Source organism: Suricata suricatta, chromosome X, assembly GCF_006229205.1.
Source record: "Suricata suricatta isolate VVHF042 chromosome X, meerkat_22Aug2017_6uvM2_HiC, whole genome shotgun sequence".
Taxonomy (NCBI): Eukaryota; Metazoa; Chordata; class Mammalia; order Carnivora; family Herpestidae; genus Suricata; species Suricata suricatta.
The window spans coordinates 91689939-91711519 of NC_043717.1; the positions used below are offsets into that span (position 1 = coordinate 91689939).

The 21581-nt window shown below is 45.5% G+C and overlaps 1 protein-coding gene across 3 annotated transcripts; it reads left to right on the plus strand.

Moving 5' to 3' along the window:
* Positions 1-277: 277 nt before the first annotated feature.
* On the plus strand, positions 278-19020 carry UTP14A (UTP14A small subunit processome component). Of its 3 annotated transcripts, none has more exons than XM_029930532.1 (15): positions 278-382; positions 1492-1567; positions 2787-2857; positions 3451-3515; positions 4823-4965; positions 5253-5408; positions 10037-10156; positions 10255-10349; positions 10963-11086; positions 11168-11245; positions 11719-12109; positions 14777-15180; positions 15944-16137; positions 16267-16366; positions 18583-19020. In XM_029930532.1, exons 1-15 carry the CDS (start codon positions 357-359, stop codon positions 18853-18855), a joined length of 2316 nt encoding a protein of 771 aa, XP_029786392.1. In that variant the 5' UTR covers positions 278-356; the 3' UTR covers positions 18856-19020. The 3 variants fall into 3 exon arrangements, with proteins under 3 accessions (XP_029786392.1, XP_029786393.1, XP_029786394.1); XM_029930533.1 differs by having other exon boundaries at positions 16267-16433; positions 18583-18723; XM_029930534.1 differs by lacking the exons at positions 10255-10349; positions 10963-11086.
* Positions 19021-21581: the final 2561 nt, after the last annotated feature.

Genomic DNA, 21581 nt, shown 5'->3' on the forward strand with positions numbered 1-21581 from the left:
CGACCTCGCCCTAAGCTCATCCACCTTGGGCCGCTCAGGGAAGCGGGAGCCTGAGAGCGCTGACGCCGCCTCCACCCCGGGAGGACGGCGAGGAGGGGCGGGGAGCGGGCAGCAAAGCTCCGCCCACTGACAGGCTTTCCTCTCCAGCCTCCCCGGTTCCCGCGCGCCCCTCCCGAGGAGTGTCCGGTTCCCCTCCCGCCTTAGGTGGAGCGGAAGTGACGCACCGTGCAGCGCGTGATTGGCGGAAGCAGAAGTTGCTTTGCGGCCGGCACGGCATTTAGTTTCCTTTTGGCTTCCGCTCCTGGCCCATGTGAGAGAGAGAGAGAGAGAGAGAGAGAGAGAGACAGGCTGCCGAGATGAGCGCTGCCCGGGCCGCGGAAAGGTGAGGGCGGAGACGGGAGCGGGGGCTGTGGGTCTCGTTCGGGGCCAGGTTCCCCGGCTTTTGCGAAGTGGAAGGGGTCTTTTAACAGCAGTTGTTTCTCTTCCAAGATTTCACCATTCATTACGATTTCCGTGATAGCATCCTTTAAAAGTCCTTTTACTTTAATTTAATTCGCTCCCTCCGCTCCCCAGCTTTTTAGCCTCATCCTTGTTGGTCCAGATGTGGCCTGTCTCTGTCCAGTAATTTGTGGTAGTTTTCTCGTCACGTGACTCCTTTTCCTGCTGCCGCCGGGGCACTGGGAGTGCCTATGTTATAAATACCCCTTATTCTGGAAACCTTTGCTGATAGGAGTCATTCGTGACATTTTCTTCTCTGATGTTTCATTCCCGCCCCCCCCCCGCCGCCACGCATACTGTAACTAAATATAACCCACTTAGTAAAGGTTGCCTTGCAAAGATTGATACGTAGTGTTAGGTACGAGTAGAGTAAAGGTTGCCTTGGAAAGATTGATACATAGTGTTAGGTACGAATAGCGTCTGTAATTTGGTTCAGGGTACCAGTCTCCTTAGTTAAGCGCTTACTTTGCCGAGGAAGCCCCAGGAAAAATAGCTCACCTGGCTGCTTTCGGCCAATTCCCTCTTTCCCCGTTTCTGGGAATAAGTGATCAACATGTCACTTTTGAGTAAGTTGTACCTATAAAAGTGTCTTCCGTTTGGAGGCAGCTTCGAAATATTAATGGTGAAACTGCCTTGCCTCCAGGGCCAGCAACAGTGTCTTCTCTCACCTTACCTAGAGTCTGACATTTTTACAGCCTCTCGGATGTCCCTGTGGAAAATGCAGTGCCAATCACTGAAGAGGGTTAGCTCTTTTGCATTTCATGCAGTTCTATAAGGGTATCACCACCCAGTGCTCACTCCTTGGGGTTGATGCCTGACTTCACTCTAAATTTAATGTCTTGACAAATTTCCAAAGATGCCCATGCTGCTTGGTTTGTGCCTCTTCCAGGGGCTAGGGCTATTCTGTGCTTGAAAACTGAAGTTATGTTTTGGAGATTGTTCTAATAGAAGTTATTTCAATTGATAATATTTCTCTTTTGTCTCCTTTAACAGCCTTCTGGCTTTAAGCCAACAGGAAGAACTAGAGGATTTGCCAAAAGACTACCCCTTGAGCCCCAGTGAAGATGAGGTGGGTGACAACTGCTCTACTGCCTTCTCTGGTTCCCCTTCCACCCAGCAATTAGGATAGAGATCCTATTCCTGGAAAGAAAAATTGTGGCAACATTGTTTATATTTGTTCTGGTGTTACAAACAAATTACAAAGAGTAATATAGTGTCTCATGTATAAGATACTGTAACAAGTGCTATGGAAATCTGAAGACTATAAGATACACTGTTTCCAAGTTGTCTACACATAGCTGAGTATATAAGAACAAAACACATGGTCTTATATGGTTTCCCTATTTCCCAAGGTTAGATTTTTATAGAGTTACATAATTACAGATCTTCCTCAACTTAAGATGGGACTACATCTTGATAAACCCATCATAAATTGAAAATATCATAACTGGAAAATGCATTTAATGCACCTAAGTACTGAACATCATAGCTTAGTTTAGTCTACCTTAAACTTGTTCTGAACTCTTACATTAGCCTGCAAGTGGGCAAAACCCTCTAACACAAAGTCTATTTTATAATAAAGTTTGGAATATCTTATGTAATTTATTGACTACTGAAAACAAAATGTAGAATGGTTGTATGGGTACAGAATGGTTCTAAGTGTATTAGTTATTTGCCTGTATGATCATGTAGTTGACCAGGAACTGCAGCTCACTGTCACTGGCCAGCATCACAAGAATCATATCCCATATTGCTAGCCTGGGAAAAGATCAGAATTTAAATTTGAAATAGAGTTTCTACTGACTGTATGTCATTTTCTCACCATCATAAAGTAAAAAAAATCATAACTCAAACCATCATAAGTAACAGACTGTTTCTGACTAAGATATACATAATTAACCTGACTCTCCAACAGATGTTATCGGAATTCCAACCCCTTATTCTCTGGACAAAACTACTTACATTGTGAGGTTTTTGGCGGCAAATTTTCTGTGTTAGATCATACTATATATTCTATACAGAAACATTCTCATAGCACTTTCATTCTCAAGACAGATTAAGACAGAGGCATGACATTAGCTACAGATCACTAGGCACTATGGTCCTCATAATGAGGGAGTCTGGCTTTTGAAGCAGTTCTTTGAGCCTGAATGCTTGCACATTAGACCTCAGCTGATTCCCCAGTTTCCACTGACCAAAATAGCAAGAGATTTTACATGAGCCTCAATTTCCATGCTGTCTTTTCCTTTCCCTTATTGTTCTGATGGTTTTTCCTTCCCTGTGTCTAGGGGGACATTGATGAAGAGAGAAAGCATCAAAAGCTTCTGGAAGCCATCAGTTCCCTTGATGGAAAGAATAGGTAACATTCCCATCTGTTTGGACAGGTTAGAACTAACTGATTCCATGAGATAGATCTGCCACTAACATTTATTGAGGGCTGGGGTGCCTGGCTGGCTGAATCAGTAGAGTATGTGAATCTTGATCTCAAGGTTGTAGGTTTGAGCCCCATGTTGGGTATAGAAATTACTTAAAAAATAAAATCTTAAGAAAACATTTATTGAGTTCCTAAGACAATAAAGATCCAAGTGTCAGTGTCATTATTAAGAGCGCATACTTTGGAGACGGAGCCTATCTCATATTGCCTTGTAGTTTTGAGGGACTGAATCTACATTAAGAGATGGTTAGGGGCACCTGGATGGTTCAGTCAGTAGAGCATCTGAATTTTGACCCCAGGGTCATGAGTTCAAGCCCCACATTGGGCGTGGAGCCTACTTAAAAAAAAAGAGACAGGTGGCTAGACTACATAGTCCAGGTTAGGAACAGATTTCCTAGTTTATGACAAAAGCAGATTCCAGAAGAGAAATACATAAAACCAAACGCTTCTTTGAAAAGAGAAGTGTGTGTTCTCTAGCAAAATGTGTCCATTCTATATTCTGCTTTGCCTAATTTCAGGTGTAAATTGGCTGAGAGATCTGAGGCTAGTCTGAAGGTTTCAGAGTTCAATGTCACTTCTGAAGGTAAGTTAACGAAGTAATCTGTGTATGGAGCTTGTAGAGTTACAAAAGCATCATGGTTGCTTCCCCCCAACCCCCGGAACTGTTTTTGATGTGGTTAATGGATCATACCATAAATACTTACCTGTGAGTGGGTGAAGAAAGGCAGTCAGATGCCCTTGAGTTTCTTCCATTTCTAGAAGAACGCCCTAAAGGCCACCGTCAGGGTCAGGGACATGAAGGAAGACAGCTGCCTCATGGTTTTGTTTTTATTTCAGTTCTTAACAGTGCTTTGGGTTTGGACAGACAGATAATCTGCTGGAGCTCAGAGAAGTCAAATTCCTTCCTCAAGGGCCTTCATCTGCTGCAGTGTTTCTCAACCCATTTTCTTTAATGTTCCCTGAGAAGCCTTTTTGGACATTTGTTTTTCATGGTGTCCCTCACTTCCTCCCCACTCCCACTCCCACTCCCACCCCCAGCCCCACAGCCAGGAAATAAAATACTAAGGAGTAAGAGTTTGGTGAATGGGTTGGACTTTGGATGAACACAAAGCTTGCAAATATTAAGATTTTTTTCACCACTCCCCTGCCTTCAGAACCAATTTTCCTCCCTTGAGTGGGTGAGTGATCTGGTAAATTGCGGAGTTAGGTAGGATTTTAACAGGATACCAAGTGTAGATGCCTTATCACTGTGTCCACAGTTTCGGCAACTCTAATGAGCTCTGTGCTAGTAGTAATCATTAATGTAACTTCTCAGAACAAATAATGTATTCTTCAATCTTACTATATTTCTACTATGTATTAGTTTCAAGACAATGTAGATATTGGGTCTACTATGAAGAATAAGACAGGAGACCCACTTCACAGGATTTTACCATGCTGGGGGGAGAGCAGGTGTGGAGACCATGACGTGACTAACTGGCTGCTTCAGTTTGGCTGGGCCATGTCATTTAGAATGATGTCATTTCAAATATCAAGGGAAGCCAGTGGAGGATTTTCAGCAGGATCCTGACCTGCCATGATTCACAGTTTGAAAATCTAACTGGCTGGTGTGTGAAGAATGAACTGCTGTGAGGCAGAAGTGAAAGCAGAATGACCAAGGGAAAAGCAAATGACTTTAAATCATTTTCTACTCTCTTCCATCCTCCAACAAACACATTTGGGAATGTAGGAGAATGATGGTGTCACTATGGCTGGCAGTTAAAGAGAATTCTTCCTGCTTCCCTACACATCCACCTGGCTACCAGCATTTTCTACAGAGGCATCTCCCTATGTTATATTGAGGTTTTGCCACCTCTCTTGGTCTGACCAGAATGTTTGGCCTTTCTGCAGGATCAGGAGAAAAGCTAGTCCTTTCAGATCTACTTCGGCCTGTTAAAACTTCATCCTCATTGGCTGCTGTGAAAAAGCAACTGAACAGAGTCAAATCAAAGAAAACTGTGGAGTTACCCCTTAACAAAGAAGAGGTTGAGCAGGTGAGTTATAGAGAAAATGGTCCATTAAGGGGAAGAAATCAGACTGACAAGGAAAACTAGGGTAAGAAGGGAAGGAAGGGAAAACCCTGACATGGGCGGGGCAAATTGTGATTGCCACAGAAAGGATCTCCAGGGAAAATGCATCCTGAGGAGTAAGCAAGAGCTACTCTCTAGCATGCTGACTCTTTCTTAGGCTAAGAAACATTGGCCCCTAATTCCCTGCTGGGCCTTTGAGTTCAGCACTTAATTTCGTGGCTCTTTCCTTTCGTGTACTTTGCCTGCTTCAGATCCACAGAGAAGTGGCATTCAATAAAACCTCGCAAGCCCTCTCCAAATGGGATGCCGTCGTTCTGAAGAACCGGCAAGCAGAGCAGCTGGTTTTTCCCCTGAATAAAGAGCAGTCAGCCTTTGCTCCCATCGAACATGTGCTCAGCAGCTGGAAGGTGAGTGAACAGAAGGAAATGCACCTGGGCAGGTGAGGGTGCACTGCCTGCCATCGATGTGACTGGGCCAAAATCCCAGCTGCGGTCTTTTCTTGTAGCAGGCGAGGAAAGGGGAGAGGGAGTAGCAAGACTCGTTGTCAGTCATGCAATAGCCACAATAGCTCTGTCATCGCCCTTCAGCCATTTGTAGCATACAGCCCGTGGTTATTCTTGTGTTTTTGTGTGAAAACGTGATTGCCAGTAGAGAGGGAACATGTTTTCTTTTTCACACCCCAGTTTTTAAAAAGCTTTGAAGTTTATTATTCTGTGCAGGGGAGGGGTAGAGTGAGAATCCCAAGCAGACTCTACACTGTCAGTGCAGAGCCTAATGCAGGGCTTGAACTCTTGAGCTTTGAGATCATGACCTGAACCAAGATCAAGAGATGGATGTTTAACCAACTGAGCCACCCAGGTGCACCTAGGAAGCTTTTAAAGCCACATTCTGATGTGAGGAAAATCAGGAACTCAGCAGCATTAATGAGCCTTGGTAGGACTATATATAAACGGTAGAACCAAAATTTGCTTGTAAAGAAATCCCACATTAAAATGTAACATATTGTGAATAATGAGAAGAATCTTCCCAAATAACTCATTATGACTGAGCTGCAGAAAATGAAAAAGTATCTTTGAGCCGGGTTGTCCACAAACACTGATCCCTGGGAAGTTTTTTTTATCTGTCTGAAGCAAAAGGACAATGGTGAGTGTAGCAGATACAAGGTTAGCAGCTTTTCTTTATTATGAGGTTATCCTTTCCATTTTAATAGTGTTGAAGTAGCTTTTCTTTTATGAAATGATGGCAGTACTAAGTGATGGGACTGGGGGTGGGACAGCAGTTGTGGCTTTGTTGGTTATCCTGTGTTGGTCCTCAAAGTCTCTAGTTTTAGTCTGTGTGCAACTTCAGAACAATTGGACTTTTTTTTTCCAATACACTATTGGTTATGGAGTCCATGGTGGGATATTCTGTCTTAAGTAGGAATAGTCAAAAACAAACAGCAGTGCCCAAACTATGGATAGATGCCCTGTTTATGTTTCTTCTCTGCTTTCTAAGAATCCAGAAATAATAGTGTTCTATGTGATAGGAAGTTGAGCTAATTAAAGCTAATCAAAGTAAACATGGCTAGCTGCCATAGCTCAACACTGAACAAGTCATTGCTTATTATGGGGATAAGCTCTGTTTCTCATATTGTTGTTGAAGTCACTACCATTCTCTTTCTAGGATGCTTCCTTTTCCACATGAAAAAGAGATCAGATTTAAAGTGTGGCTGCGGGATAGAAGGGAGACTTTAGGGGAAAATGAGAGGTAATAACAATTTGCAGGATTCAAAAATAAAAAGTATAGAAGATACATAGTGAAAAGTCTGACCCTACCCCTGTCCCCATCCTCTTGTTTTCACTCCTGTACTCACTTAGAAGTAACCACTTTTATAAGTTTTTTGTTGTTATTAGCCTAAGAATTTACTATATTTGTATTTACCTTGTTTTTTAGAGATACATAGATAGATAGACATGTATGTATGTATTTTTTAGTGCTTACTTATTTTGAGAGCGAGCACATGTGCAAGCAGCCCACGCAGGCTCCACACTGTCAGAGCAGAGACCAATGCAGGGCTCAAACCCAAAAACCGTGAGATCATGACCCGAGTTGAAATCAAAAGTCAGACACTTAACCGACTGAGCCACCCAGGTGCCCCACCTTGTTTTCCTTTTTTAATCACAGAAGTAGTAGTGCACCACTATGCATTATTCTGCACATGACCATGGCAGTGTGATCTTGGAGATAGCTGGAAAATGCCTAGCTGGTTCTTAAACATGAGATGGTGGAGGAGTAGCTTGCACTAAGAATGGCACAGCCTCTGCTCTCCAGAAACTCCCTGTGCAAGGCTGAGTGGAGCACCCTCAGACACTGTCCACGAGTCTGCTGTACCATTTATTGGAAGATTTGTTTTGGAGAAATTAGGCCAGAATGGCACAGAGCAATAAGGAGACACTTCGGTCAGGGGGTTCTCTTCTTACACGTTAGAGTACAGAATACCAAGGACTCTGGAGATTAAGAATCCAAGAAGTCTGCAATATCGTTTCGGCCCAGCTTCCAAAAATTGTATTTCACTCCAAGAAGATTTAAATGGGATAATGCCTGAGAAAGCATGTGTAAGCTGTGAAGTGCAAGAAATGATGTAAGGTAACTTCCCACCCCCGAGCAGCCTTACGCTAGCAGTAGCCAAAGTGTTCGCAGAACCGTAGTTTTTCAGTATGCCCTCAAAAAGGTGGGGTTCCATTGCTAGAAAGTGTTGAGTGCCCCTGTGGAGATTGGCAGTTCATAATATACACTAGCCTTTTAAAGGCTATGAGAAGACACTAAAGAAACCTCTCTGACCTACTCCAGCCCAGAGTGTACAAACAAAAATCAAATAAATTCCATTTTACACCTTAAAAAAATAAAGTGAATCTTGTTACCTGGTGAGGAACATGCTTTGGGAAGAGCTGGTCTCCACTGCTTCCCGCATTCTCTCACCCTTTTCCCTACTGCCCTACTGACTTCTCTCAGAGGGCATTAGTGAGAGGCCTCCGAATCACCAGATCCTAAGCCCTCTGAGTCTTCGGCTTATTTGACACTGTTGACACATCACATTGGCTAAACAAAAAACAAAAAATCTCTCCTCCCTTGGCTTCTGTGGTGACATACTCTTCCTGATTATTTTTTATGTATCTGGCTGTTCTTAGTTCTTATTATTGCTCTGTAAATTCCATGGGTTTTGGCTGTCACCTATGTATGCTACAGGTCACTTTCAGCACCTTTTTCTGAGCTGCAGTCCCATATTCCGTGTGACCAGTAGGCCTCGCCTGGGTCTCCCATATGCACCTTAAACTTCACACACAACAAAGTCATCTTGAAATTTTCCTTCCCCAGACTCCCAAACCCTGCGCCACGACCGTCATTCTGTCAGTCAGTGGTATAACTCCCTACCTCAATGCTCCGGGTTGGAAACCTCAGCTCTTTGATTCCTCCTCCTTCTCCCCTTAATTGCTGCCCCTCCCCAGCCCACATGGTGTGCTGCTCCTGCAAGCTCTGCCCACAATGGCTCTCAGAACCCCCGGTTTCTCTGATTTTCATTTTTGCCCATCATCGGGCACTTCACACATAACCCCTTACACAGTCACCAGGATTTTCTTTCCGAAACACAAAACTTGATTGTCACTCTCCCATTTAAAGTCCTTCAAAAGGCTCTCCACTCAACAAGACAGAAGCACCTAGCGTCTTAGCTACTCTGGACTACACATTTTCCCTTACATATCTCTCCTTTCCATAGATGTATTTTTATTTACCTTCATCTCCATTTGGTCCCCCCACCCTTACAGAGTTGTATTTAATGCCTCAAAGCCTAAATTCAAAAAGTCCCCCCAAGCCCAACCCACCTCCTAATCAAAGTAAATTGTTCACTTCGTTTGTGATTACTCCTGTGAACTAACATGTAGCCCATTACGTTGCTAGTGGTACATGCGTCTCTTCCCACTGAAAGGGCTGTGAGCTCTATGAGGACAGGAACAGTCTTGTGTATTCCTAGCACCCTGCACCAGTGCCCGAGATATAGCTGCAATCAATAAATGTTTGTAAATTGAATTGTAGGGAGATTACAACATTGTAATATAAATCACTTTGTAGCCTGTGATTGATCACTTCTGGCAAATACTAAAAATGGAATAACACACACACATGTGTAACATGTGGTGATGTGTGTTTCTGCATTTGTCCAGAAATTTGTAAGTTTAATGCTGACCATGACGTATATGGCTCTTGAAGAAAACCACATATAATATATGTGTGAGGTTCGAAACTGTCTCTGTTGCCTGCGGCTATCTTTGTGCCTTGCCAAAGTGGACCGAGGTGCAATTGGCCTGATTATTTTAGCCACCTACATGGTATCAGTCAAGCAGTAAGTAGTGTCCTTTGTTGACATGTGGAGTATCTGGTTTAGAGTCCACTCATTCATATATAGAGCATGCAAAGTTAACTATAAACTAAGGCATTGGAACCAAAGTTAGAAAATGGCTAGAGTTAAATTTGAACTGTGAGGAAGCTAAGACCTAACCTCCCCTTTTTTCTAGAAATATTTTTTAAGGCAGGCTTATAGGAGTCGTAGATTCCTAACTATACAGTAATATGCATACATGCTTCAAATATACATAATACAGGGACCATTTTCTTTTGCTGCTGTCAAAACTGACAGTTTCGTACTGCTGTTCCTCTGTCCTACCAGCATTTATTTTAAGGCCATCCTGCTTTGATGCTTAAGAGAATGGTATTCTGTTTTACGTATTTTGGTAATCTGAACAGAGTGATCCCCTCAGTAATATTAGAGAGTAGCCTCAGAATCCAGTTGCTGAAGTTGTCTTGAATTGGAAGCAAATAAGGCTTTATCCTACACAGCTGAACAGTGAGACTGGAATGTCTTCTTGCTGTAACAGCCAATGCTTTCCAGTTAGTGATTCCCATTGTATTAATATGTTGGATTGTAGGATGGCTGTAAGATTGTAAACAGAGAGACTAGGAGCACGGTTTAAGACTTCAAATGTTCTGTTACCTCTTTAAGGCAAGAACTCCCCTGGAGCAGGAAATTTTCAACCTCCTCCATAAGAACAAGCAGCCAGTGACAGACCCTTTACTGACTCCCGTGGAAAAGGCCTCTCTCAAAGCTATGAGCCTGGAAGAGGTAAGTGGAATAGGCCCTATTATATGCCCAGACATGCTCTGTTCCTTCCAGCATTTGCTCTCAAACCCAGGAGTCACTGTAAATGTCATTCATTATAGGCTAAGATGCGCCGAGCAGAGCTTCAGAGGGCCCGGGCCCTGCAGTCCTACTATGAGGCCAGGGCTCGAAGAGAAAAGAAAATCAAAAGCAAAAAGTAAGGAGGCCCCTATTGAACTGGCCATGGGTTCCCTGGAAGAAAGTAAAGTGACCAATCCAGTCCTTAGAGAAGAACCTTTGACCTAGTACCTGGGGTCATGTAGAAGAGATCCCAAATAGGAGTGATTTTGTTTTTGTTTTTGTTTTTTTTCCTTTCTCAGTCCAACCTCATAGATTTGCCTGCTTTGATCGTGCCGTCTCCTCTGGCTTTGCCTTTCAGTCTTGGTTTTGCTAAAAAGAGGACTGTTCAATTACTTTCTTTCCCTTCTAGGACATCATGGAGTGGTTCTGCAGGATGAGCTCTGAATTCTACAGCTGTTGAGGCTAGGAGGGCTTCCTTCCTGCCTTTTGCCTCTTTGGAACTTCTACTCTTGCCTTGTGCTCTAGAAGCAGAGGGGACTCTTTGCTCTGCAGAGGTGTGCCCCTGGGGGCTGCGGGGACTGAGAGGCTTGTCAGTCCTCTCAGGTCCAAAACTGGTTCCCTACAGTCAGCCAGCTCTGTGATGTCCATAGCTCCCTGCATAGGGAAACGCCTTGGATAGCGGGGACACTTGTGTGTGTGTGTGTGTGGCATCAGTGTTGCAGCTGAATCTCTGCCCTCTTACCCTATAGGTATCATAAGGTTCTAAAGAAAGGAAAGGCCAAGAGAGCCCTAAAAGAGTTTGAGAAGCTGCAGAAGGACAATCCTACTGCAGCATTGGAAGAACTGGAAAAAATTGAAAAGGCCAGAATGATGGTGAGGCTGCCGCTTGCCCCTACCTGCTTGAACCAGCTTTCCACAAAGTGGTTAGGATCTCACTCTTCCCTTTCTTTCTAGGAGCGAATGAGCCTTAAGCACCAGAACAGTGGGAAATGGGCAAAGTCAAAGGCAATTATGGCCAAATATGACCTGGAGGTAAGACACCATCAGGGTGAGAGAAGAGATGGAATTGGAGGAGAGAAAGGAAAATCAGTCCATTAGGATGCTAGCAGAAGCAGAGTTGGGAAAGAGCCCCGAGGGAAAATGGAAAACAAGGATTCTAAAAAAGCATCAGAAAATCTCTAAGGCAGAGACGAAAAGAACCAGAAACAAGGTTGAAAAGGAGAGATGAAAGGGAAACAGCATTGAAGGCAAGTCCAGTTAAAGGGAGAGAAGCTTTTTCTTTTTTTAACCTCATTTCACATGTTGATTTCCTTGAGGAAAAAGAATTTGTCTCCCATTTGATTCCATAGCCATTAACACAGTGGTATATGTGCAGTTTAAACAGTAGGCATCGGTAAGAAACACTTAAGTCAAATTGAGAAGAGGCAGCTTTAAGAAACGGACCAAGAGAGGTGTTGTTCCAGTCACTAATAACAAGGCACTCGTGCTGTGACTCCTTCCTCCAGGCTCGACAGGCTATGCAGGAACAATTGGCCAGGAACAAAGAGCTGACACAGAAACTCCAGGTGGCCTCTGAGAGTGAGGAAGAGGAGGGAGGTGTGGAGGAAGAGGGTGAACTCCTTGTACCTGAGTCAGTGAATGAGATCCAAATGGATGCAGATGGACCGAACCCCTGGATGCTGAGGAATCACTCCATCAGCACCAAAGAGGCCGAAATCAAGTACCCGGTGCAACTTCCAGAGCCTGTGGCCCATGAGACTTCTGGAAGTGAGGGTGAAGAAAGACCAGGGGCAGAGGAAGAAATTTTGCTGAATGAATTTGAAGAAAGGCGATCACTTAGGAAAAAGTCTGGCCCCAACCAGGACACCGAGCCCGTGAGCAGGCAAGAGCCAAAGGGTGAGTTGCGATGGACTAGAATGGAGAACTGGCCAGTGCCAGTGCCACAGGCGGGCTGCAGGAGGAAAAGTGTCCGTGCACACATGCTACACAATGATTAGGCTCTGGGTACTTTCCAGAGAATGCCATGGGTCCCTAAAGAGAAGATAGATAACGTAGTAACTCTTTTTTTTCAAAGGCATTTAACACATGGTCATCTGCATGGCTGTACAGTGTGTGTTCAGACATGTTTTCTGCTCTTGAGAGCCTACAGTTGTCAGAAAGACAGAAGTGCCCCATCCTTGAAGGGCAGGAGTTAATTACCCGTGCCGCAAACCCGAGACAACTGCATGTGGTAGGATGGCAAGTCTGAGAGGCCGTTTGTTCCCACAGACACGGGCGGCTTTTGAGGCATTATGAAATTTCTTCAAATTACTGCCGCAGTTTTCTGTTTTGTTTGTAAAGTAGGAGCAGCATTTTTAGCACTCCGTAATGTCGGTTGGTATGTGCTGATATGGAGTGAGACTTTCTTGACAGGAACGAATGACTCCACAAGCTACATGGCAAATTAGAATTGTCACCCAATGCTCAGATTCTATTGGTATATTATATCTTCTGTTATCTTAAGGAGATTTTATATTAACAACCTTAACACCCTTGAGACAGGTCAGAAAGCTCCCTGCTTAGGAAACTGCATTTAGAAATCACTTGCTTTCTGGACAGATTCTTGAGTCTTATTTTATTTCCTGTAAGAATTAATGCATTTAGATGATGGCAAGAAACTGTTTTTCCATGAAGAAAATTGTTTTTAAAGAGCTGTCATTTGGAGTGTATTGCAGACCCTCTATTTGGGGTTCTCAGCTGGAGAGTTGTGGGATAAATAGTGGCAAGCAATCACTTCCAAGAGGACTTCAGAAGACCGCACTGCAGGGGCTGACATTATGGGACAGTCCCCATCAGACCACAGAACACCAGCTGTGTTGTCCTGAGCCTCAAAAGCTGGTCATCTTGCTAAATGTATAGAGCACTTGTTGGTGGTATGAAAGGTGGATTTGGGTTTCCTTGGATGATAGATAAATAGAATGTTCCCAAACCTTCAGGTTCAGGGAAACTGTGTCCTAAAATAGTAGGAAGTTGTGAACCCCAAATAAAATGAGCAAGGACACTTGCTCCTTGAGGAATAAATATACATGTGTCCAAAGGCCATATTTAAGTACCTTCTTTTTTTTAATTTGAATATTTATTTGTATTAGAGAGAGAGAGAGAGAGAGAGAGTGACATAGTGTGAGCAGGGGAGGATGCAGACACAGAATCCAAAGCAGGCTCCAGGATCTGAGCTGTCAGCACAGAGCCTGATGTGGTGCTCAAACTTACAAACTATGAGATCATGACCTGAGCCGAAGTCAGACGCTTAACTGACTGAGCCACTCAGGTGCCCCATATTTAAGTAGCTTCTTAGAGTAGCTTGAACCCAAAGCTAGAAAGCAGAATAAACTTGGGAATGTAGGTAACTTGAGTCAGTACAAAAAAGAGTTTAGAAGTGTGTCACTGCCATATTTCCCTCAGGGCTCTCAGAGACCAGTGGTATTTGCTTACATGTTACTTGTGACTAGAAAATGCCAAGCGACTTGACTTGACCACAGCAGGTTGTGAAATGCCGCTTTAATATAAACAATGCTGGGGGCACCTGGGTGGCTCAGTCAGTTAAAGGTCTGACTTCGTTTCTGCTCAGGTCATGATCTCACAGTTGTGAGATCAAGCCCCACATTGGGCTCTGCACTGAGTGTGGAGCCTCCCTCTGCCCCTTTCCCCCATTCCTGTGCTCGCTATCTCTTTCTCTAAAGTAAAAGAAAAAGATAAAACAACGCTGGATTTGGTTTTTAGAAATAAATGACAGTGTAAATTACAAATAGTAAATCACATTTTTAAAATTACAATGAAGTTGCATTCCAAGGCTACCTGTTAAAATGGCTTTATTTTAATTTCAAACTTGGGTCCATCTCTCTAAGCAGGGTTTACCGAATGGAGAAATGGAGCCATAGTTCCAGTTATGCAGTGAGTCATTGGCACAGCTGGGAACAGGACCCAGGACATCTGCTTCCCAATGTGCTGCCTTTAACTACTAAATTCTATTGCCTGCTACTTGACAGGCAATGATTAGTAAACTCTCCAAGAGATCTAGCAAATCATGTGTAGCCCCATGAATGGGGGCACCTAAATGCTCATTGCTTTTTTTGTTTTTTAATTTTTTTTAATGTTTGTTTATTTTTGAGAGAGTGTGAGTAGGGAAGGAATAGGGTGAGAGAGAGAGAGAGAGAGACAGCATCTGAAGCAGGCTCCAGGCTCTGAGCTGTCAGCACAGAGCCCAACTGAGCCACTCAGGAGCCCCTAAATGCTCATTGTTGTTGAGTGTGCTCAGTAAATGCTTATTGATAAGGCAACTTTCAGCCCCCCTTTTTTTCTTATTACTTATTTTTGAGAGAGAGAGAGAGAGAGAGATACAAAATCTGAAGCAGGCTCCAGGCTCTGAGCTAGCTGTCAGCACAGAGCCTGACGTGGGGCTTGAACCCACGAACCATGAGATCATGACTTGAGCTGAAACTGGACGGTTAACCGACTGAGCCACCCAGGTGCCCCTCCCCCCCGCCCCCAGCCTCCTTTTTTGACAGCTTTCATTTCTTTCCTCAGATTCTAGCAGCCAGGAAGTGCTGTCCGAATTGAGGGTACTGTCTCAGAAACTCAACAAGGAAAACCAGTCTGGGAAGCAGAAACTGAGTTCAGCAAGGACAGTCCGGGCAGTCCAGAGAAAGGATCCTACTGAGGAAGAAGAGGAGCCCCTGTTGCTACAGAGGCCAGAGAGAGCACAGACTGTGAACGAGCTAGAAGAGCTGGGCAAAGAAGGGTGTTTTCAAAATAAGGATGTTCCCAGGTCTGTGTTAGAAGGGCAGAAGCTGGAGAGAAGCACAAATAATGAGCCTGGTGCTCCCAAGGAAAAGAAAAAGAAGGAGCAAATGATTGATCTACAGAACCTCCTAACCACAAAATCTCCTTCTGTGAAGTCTTTGGCGGTGCCCACGACAATAGAGGAGCTGGTGAGCAGAGCCAGGAGCGTGGGTCATCGTGGGCGATCAGAGCTGAGGCAGGAAGTGTCCTTGCATGAAGAGTAGAATCAGTGAAGTTGTGTTGTTCTAGTGGCACATTTCAGTAGTTGAAAGGTCCAGAATAGTGTAGGGCTGGGCTGGTCCTAGTGACAGTTTAACAGATGCAAATATGTGAGTGCTGCTGAGACTCCCACATCTTAAATCCCGAGCCACCAAACCCTCATTGGGGTGACTGTAAAACTGCCCTCAGAGGAAGGCGGAAGGCACTCAAAGCTCTCACCCGATCCCAGGCAGGATGACCCAAAGGTGGAGGCGTTGAGCTATTGCCAAGGTTTTGCTCTTACTCATTGGGATGTGAAATGGTCCAAGACTCCGTGGTTAAGTAATTGAAACTGCTTGAGTAAGGAGTCCTGGTCCCTGTTGCCCGTCTTTTCAGGCATGTGAACCGGAGGACACCCATGTTCTGGCCAGGCCACTCAGAGCTCCTCCTCCTAACACAGGCCATTTCTTCTTCCACACTGCAGCTTCCTTACTCTAAGTTTAAAATTATGTCCTATTAATGAGTTAGGTAGATTTACTCTAGAGAGAAGAAAATCAGAGTATGACTGGCTACCAATTCACTTATATTGCAAGACCATCATTGTTCAGCACTTTTCCCCTAGGGGGCGCTAGAATGTCACAACCCAAAATTCAAGCGTTCTTGCCACAAACCATGGCTCTTCAGGCAAGGTATAGCTCTCTTGTTTCTTCCCAGGAAGATGAAGAGGAGAGAGATCAAAAGCAGATGATAAAGGAAGCTTTTGCTGGGGATGATGTCATCAGAGACTTCTTAAAAGAGAAGAGGGAAGCTGTGGAGGCGAGTAAGCCAAAGGACGTGGACCTGACTCTGCCTGGCTGGGGCGAGTGGGGTGGTGTGGGCCTGAAGCCCAGTGCCAAGAAGAGACGCCGGTAAGAACAGGGAAGAAAGCCTGTCAGAAGTGCACCAGGTTCTCCTACTTCACCCTCCTACGTCCTCCCTGTCCTTTTGACTAAGTCCTTAATGCTCTTAGTCAGACATCCCGGTGTTCTGCTTTCCAGGTTTCTCATTAAAACACCTGAGGGTCCTCCAAGAAAAGACAAGAATTTGCCAAATGTGATTATCAATGAGAAGCGAAATATTCATGCAGCAGCTCATCAGGTGAGGAAGACAGAAACTCTTTGCTGCCTCGCTCTCTTGCTTGGGAGGAATATTCTAGTGCTCTATGGTGAGCGATGTGTGATCTTGACCACAGAATCAAAGCTGTTCTCTTTTTCACTGACTAGCTCCAAGATGAATAATTCCAGATCGATTTCTGCTATTTTAGTTTCTGACTGGGAAGAGGTTGAGGCTTAAAGGGTAATCTTTACAGTAATGGTGAGGCCCCCAAATCAGAGTTTTCAGCTCGTATCCCAGATAATTCTGATGCAAGTGGGTCTCACCAAACTTAAGAATTACTGTTCTTCAGACTTTATAGTCAGGATAATGCTGAGAAGCTGTAGGTTTGAGCTGCATCTTAAGAAAAAGAAGACAAACCGGTACTTGCCCAGGACAGTGAGTGGAATTAAAATTGTGTCCTGTGACAAACCAGGGATATTTACTGAAGAGAGAAGCAAATTTGAGCATGATCATGGTCTGCAAGTACATTGAAGGCTGTCATGTGGAGTACAGTCACATAACATAGCAGTTAGAGGAAAAGCAGTGAGTTCAGTTCAAGGAGAAACTTTCTGAGGCACCTGGACGGCTCAGTCAGTAGAGCATGCAGCTCTTGATGTCAAGGTTGTGAGTTTGAGCCCCATGTTGGGCAAGGAACCTACTTTTAAAAAAAAGTAAAAAACTTTCTGGTAGTCCAGAGGGATAATGGGTTGCTCTGGGGAGATGAGCCTGTGTAAAGGGGACTCAGGAATGATATTGGACTCCATGACTTTTATGTTTCCTTCAATTCTGAAAGTCTGTGACCATGGGCTCTGTCCCCAGCCAGGATAATCTTGAAATGAGTTATAGTTTTTCTTCTGTGAAAGAGGGGGACTGTCTAACAAATACAAAAGAGTGCTGAGAAATGATCATTTCCGTAATACTCTACTGATCTTGTTTTGTGAACCAATCCCTGTAGAAATGGAATCTTGTAATTGCTGTAATCCCATTGAAGATCCATAACCAGAAAATAGGCAATGAACAGGCAATTGTGGGATAAAAAAAGAGAGACAAAGGGTGCTTCACCAGGCTGGAAACGGCAGCGCAGACCTCAGTGTAAAATCACCCTTCCTTTCCAGGAGCCTTGCCTTTAAAAAAAAAAATACAGTCACAGCAAACTGACAATTTCCCAAGAACCTCTCTTGATTTTCCTCATCTTTTGAATAAGTGATAGAATGCAGGTCCTAGCATACGATAGAATAAAGTATGCATCGAGCTGAAGGAAAAAAATAAAAGCCTCCCAAGAGTGAATATTTTACCCAGGTGTTTTTTTCTCTCGATTTACATGGCATGCACAGATCTAGGCATCCACCTCAATAGGACATTCCATTAACCTAGAGACCATCTGTGTCCTTCACTACCATCAGGACCCCCTGGCAGTACTCAGCTTCTCGTGAGCATTCCACTGAATATCCAGAGAATACTGATTGTAACCTCCTGATTTTTCTGCTTATGTTTTCTTTTCCCCTCTTCTCTGGCCCTCAGAGGTAGGCTTAAAGATTATTTAAATGTCTAAAGTAGCACCATTTGGAATGGAGAATAGTACTAGTCAAGGAAAGGAACCCTGGGTTCTGTTCTCCTTCACTGCTCATAATTTACTTAGGTACATCACTTCCCCGCTCTAAGCGAAATTCTGGGACCAAGGAAGATGACCTTTGCCATTATCTAGGGCCTTTTAGGTCTGACATTCTATGATGCCAAAAAGGATGAAGCATCACAGCCTGGTATAGTTCAGGATTCATAGTAAACCTTAAAACATCAAGCCTGTCGTCTATCAAGGAGAAGATAGAAAGGGACTGAGAGCTTGAAGAGGGTAGGAGGGCCATAGTATTCCCAAGGAGCCACAGATGCCCAGATGTTGCTCGCAGTCACAGCATTGTAGAAGACCCATTTAGGAACAGCAGCCCTGGAGCTAGTGTAGTGTTCCTACACTACAGGGAAGGGGTCAGGACAGTTTTTCAATTCCTAGATTGTTGGGTAAGCCTTGGGGGTTGTCTAGTCACAATTAGTCCCCTCCACTCCCAGATGTCCTCAAGCAGATCGGGACTTCTAAGGTTAAATTGGGGCATTGGGATGGCTTGACATCTCAGTGGCCTATGTGCCAAACCACCTGCCATTATTATGGCTTTACCAAGTGCACCCCAGGTCTGGCTTGTGACAAGTCACTCTTCCTTCCTTTCCAGGTACGGGTGCTTCCCTATCCATTTACCCACCATCAGCAATTTGAAAGGACCATCCAGACCCCTATAGGATCTACATGGAACACCCAGAGGGCCTTCCAAAAGCTGACTACACCCAAGGTTGTCACCAAGCCAGGGCACATCATTAAGCCTATAAAAGCGGAGGATGTGGGCTACCGGTCTTCCTCAAGGTCGGACCTCTCTGTTGTACAGAGGAATCCAAAACAACTCTCCAAACGTCACAAAAAACAGCTGAAGAAAAACTCTGTAGATTGAGTTCCTGGAGGAACGATGTCTTGGTGCCCGGAACGAGGAGCCCCAACTGCTCCTCCATTGACCCAGTTTTACTCGAAGCTGCAGGATCAATTCCAAGACTGGCGTAGCACACTGTGAGTGTAGTTGAGCCTCGTTTTAAAAATAAATGCATTTTTATCTATTTAACTGGAGTGTATTCTGTGTTGTCACAAGTCAGACAAGCACCTTTGGATGTGTCCCATTGCATTTGTCCAGTCACACTTGTCAGGGAAGCCTCATTTTCTCACAAAGGATTATGTAGTTAGTCTTAAAAACAAAGTGGAGAGAAGTCACCGTAGCCTATGATCTTAAGTATATATCAGACACGATCCACTATAAATAACCAGTTGGAAGAGTCAAGTATAATAGATACTCGACTTCTGAACTCAAGACCAGCATGAACAAACTGTGGGATGGGATTGCACCCCAGACTGGCCCTAGGGGGGTGCTGAAACTTTGTTAACCACTATTGTTTCTTTCCGTGAGAGAGCCTCCAGGCTTGCAGGGCTTACTGTCTAGAGTAGTTGGCACTATTTTCCAATACTTAAGATGGTGAGTTTTACTTTTACCTTACAGATGAGGTAGACAACTTCCAAAAGCAAAGCGCTATGCCCTTTATTTCCTAAGACCAACCTCTCGCTGCAACTGCTATAAGGCAATTCACACGGGCTTCTCAGCTCTGAGGAGGCTGCCTGTCTTTGGTTGACAAATAAATAGATGGCAAGAGTCCCTGCGAGCGAGATTGCTAACAAGGAATGGGAGAAACTGTTTCTCTGATTCCAAAAGGACATAACCACTACTGTGCTACACTTCCTACTTGGCTGTTTGTCTCCCCAGCTCTCTTACACCAAGATGGGGATTAATTCTTGCATGTCTACAGACCCCTCCGAGAATTTCATGGGAGTTATGAATCCTCCTTAGAAGTATGCACAATGTATACCACTTTACATACAGTTTGAAGGACTTTACAGACATTTGGAATCCCCAGGCCAATAGCTCTGCGTCTCCACAAATTTTCTTTAAAAGTCCTCCCGCAAACTGACATGACCCTGTTGTCCAAGCACACAACTCCCCAGATCGGTTCCAAAATGTTTAGACCTCAAAGGGTAACTAATCCCAGTGCCTTTATTTTATAGTGTGAAAGAAGGCAAAGTATCCAGTGTTTCACATTAATTACTGAGTAGGCAGTAGGAACCTGGACTAATTTTGAAGCAAAAAGCCACACCATAAATTCCTATGGAATTTCCAGGTGTAACTGTGGGCCCTCACTACCATTGCTTATCCCCTCAAGAGCCAGCCTGGGTCTGGGAAGGGAGATGAATACATTGATCAGGTTTAGAGCCCAGGGGGTATTTTTAAGTTACCCATTGATTTGAGATTCTCTGTGATCCACTTGCTGGTTGACAGGCAGCCAGTGGGAGGGGATGAGGGACATGTGCCCACTCCTGCCTCCATTTAAAAGACCATAACCCTACGTTCACTCTTTTGCACACAAAGCTACCACCTCTGTCCCACCCACCCCCCAAATTGAAGCGCCCAATCAAGTGCCCCCGGTAAACGGCCAATCCTCATCTACTTTCTCGGGACCGGCCCCGTGTGCTGCCCACGGCCCGGGAGTGATGCAAGCGACTCCATCCTTGAAAGGGGACGGCAGGCGCTGGAACGTGCTATAAACGATGCCCACTCCCAGCCTTTCAAGCCCCCAAACGGATTCGATTGTTGTTTCGTGGGGCTTTTTTTTTTCTTTTCTTCCTCCGAACCTCCGAAGTGTTCTTCCTTCCCATTGGCCAAAGCTGCCCCTTGACGCCACCCTGGCCTTGTTCGCTGATTGGTCCGTTCTGGATGTGCCCAAGCCTTTTTCCCAGGGTGTGGCGCCCCCCCCCGCCCCCAACAGGGTTCTGACCCCTGGCTCCTCCCTTCCCCCCCCAAGCCCCCCTCTCTGTTCCGAATGGTACCGCCCTGGCTCGGCTCCCCCACGGCCCAGGCCGCTGCCCTTAGGGCCCCCGGACGGGGCGGGGCACGCTGGGGACGGGCAGAGGGCGGTGGTGGCGCCTTCCTGCCGAGCCCGAGGCCGCCCCCGCCACCCTTCTCCTGCCCTCCTAGGTCCCACTTTCCCCCGGGCAGTTTTCGTCCTGCCTTGGGAGCCCCGTCCCGTCTGTGCGGGCCCCCACCGCGGTCTTTTGGTCATCCCGATCAGCAGCGTTAAATCCCTGCCCTCTGCGCTCCACACACGCCCATCCGCCTCCACCCTCGGGTTCTCGCAGCACTCCCTTTCCCCGCGTTTGCTCGCCCTTCCCCTCCCGAGCCTGCTGAAGCCTTGCCCCCCCCTTCCTCGAGGACTGTCCATCCCCAGGATCCCCCTCCCTGTCTGTGGCCATTCCTCCCACCGGCCTCCCCTTCGTGGCCTCCCCTCCCCTTCGTGGCCAGCGTGGTGGAGCACTCCCAGCCCACCCCCCATTCTCCGTACCCCTGCACTCCCTTCTTATGTTGTCCCTTCACGTCCCTAAGTCCCTCCCACACCATGCCCCCCCACTCGTACCCCTCCCTGCTAGGCGTCCCCCCCGGCGCCCCTCCCCTATCCCCGCTCGTCTATGCCCCTCCCACCCACCCCGTCCTTTTGTCTCCTCTTTGGTCTCTAAGTCCCCCGCCCCTCCCTCACTCCCGCCCTCGCTCCCCGGGAGCACGCTCTTATCTTCCCCAGGTCCCAG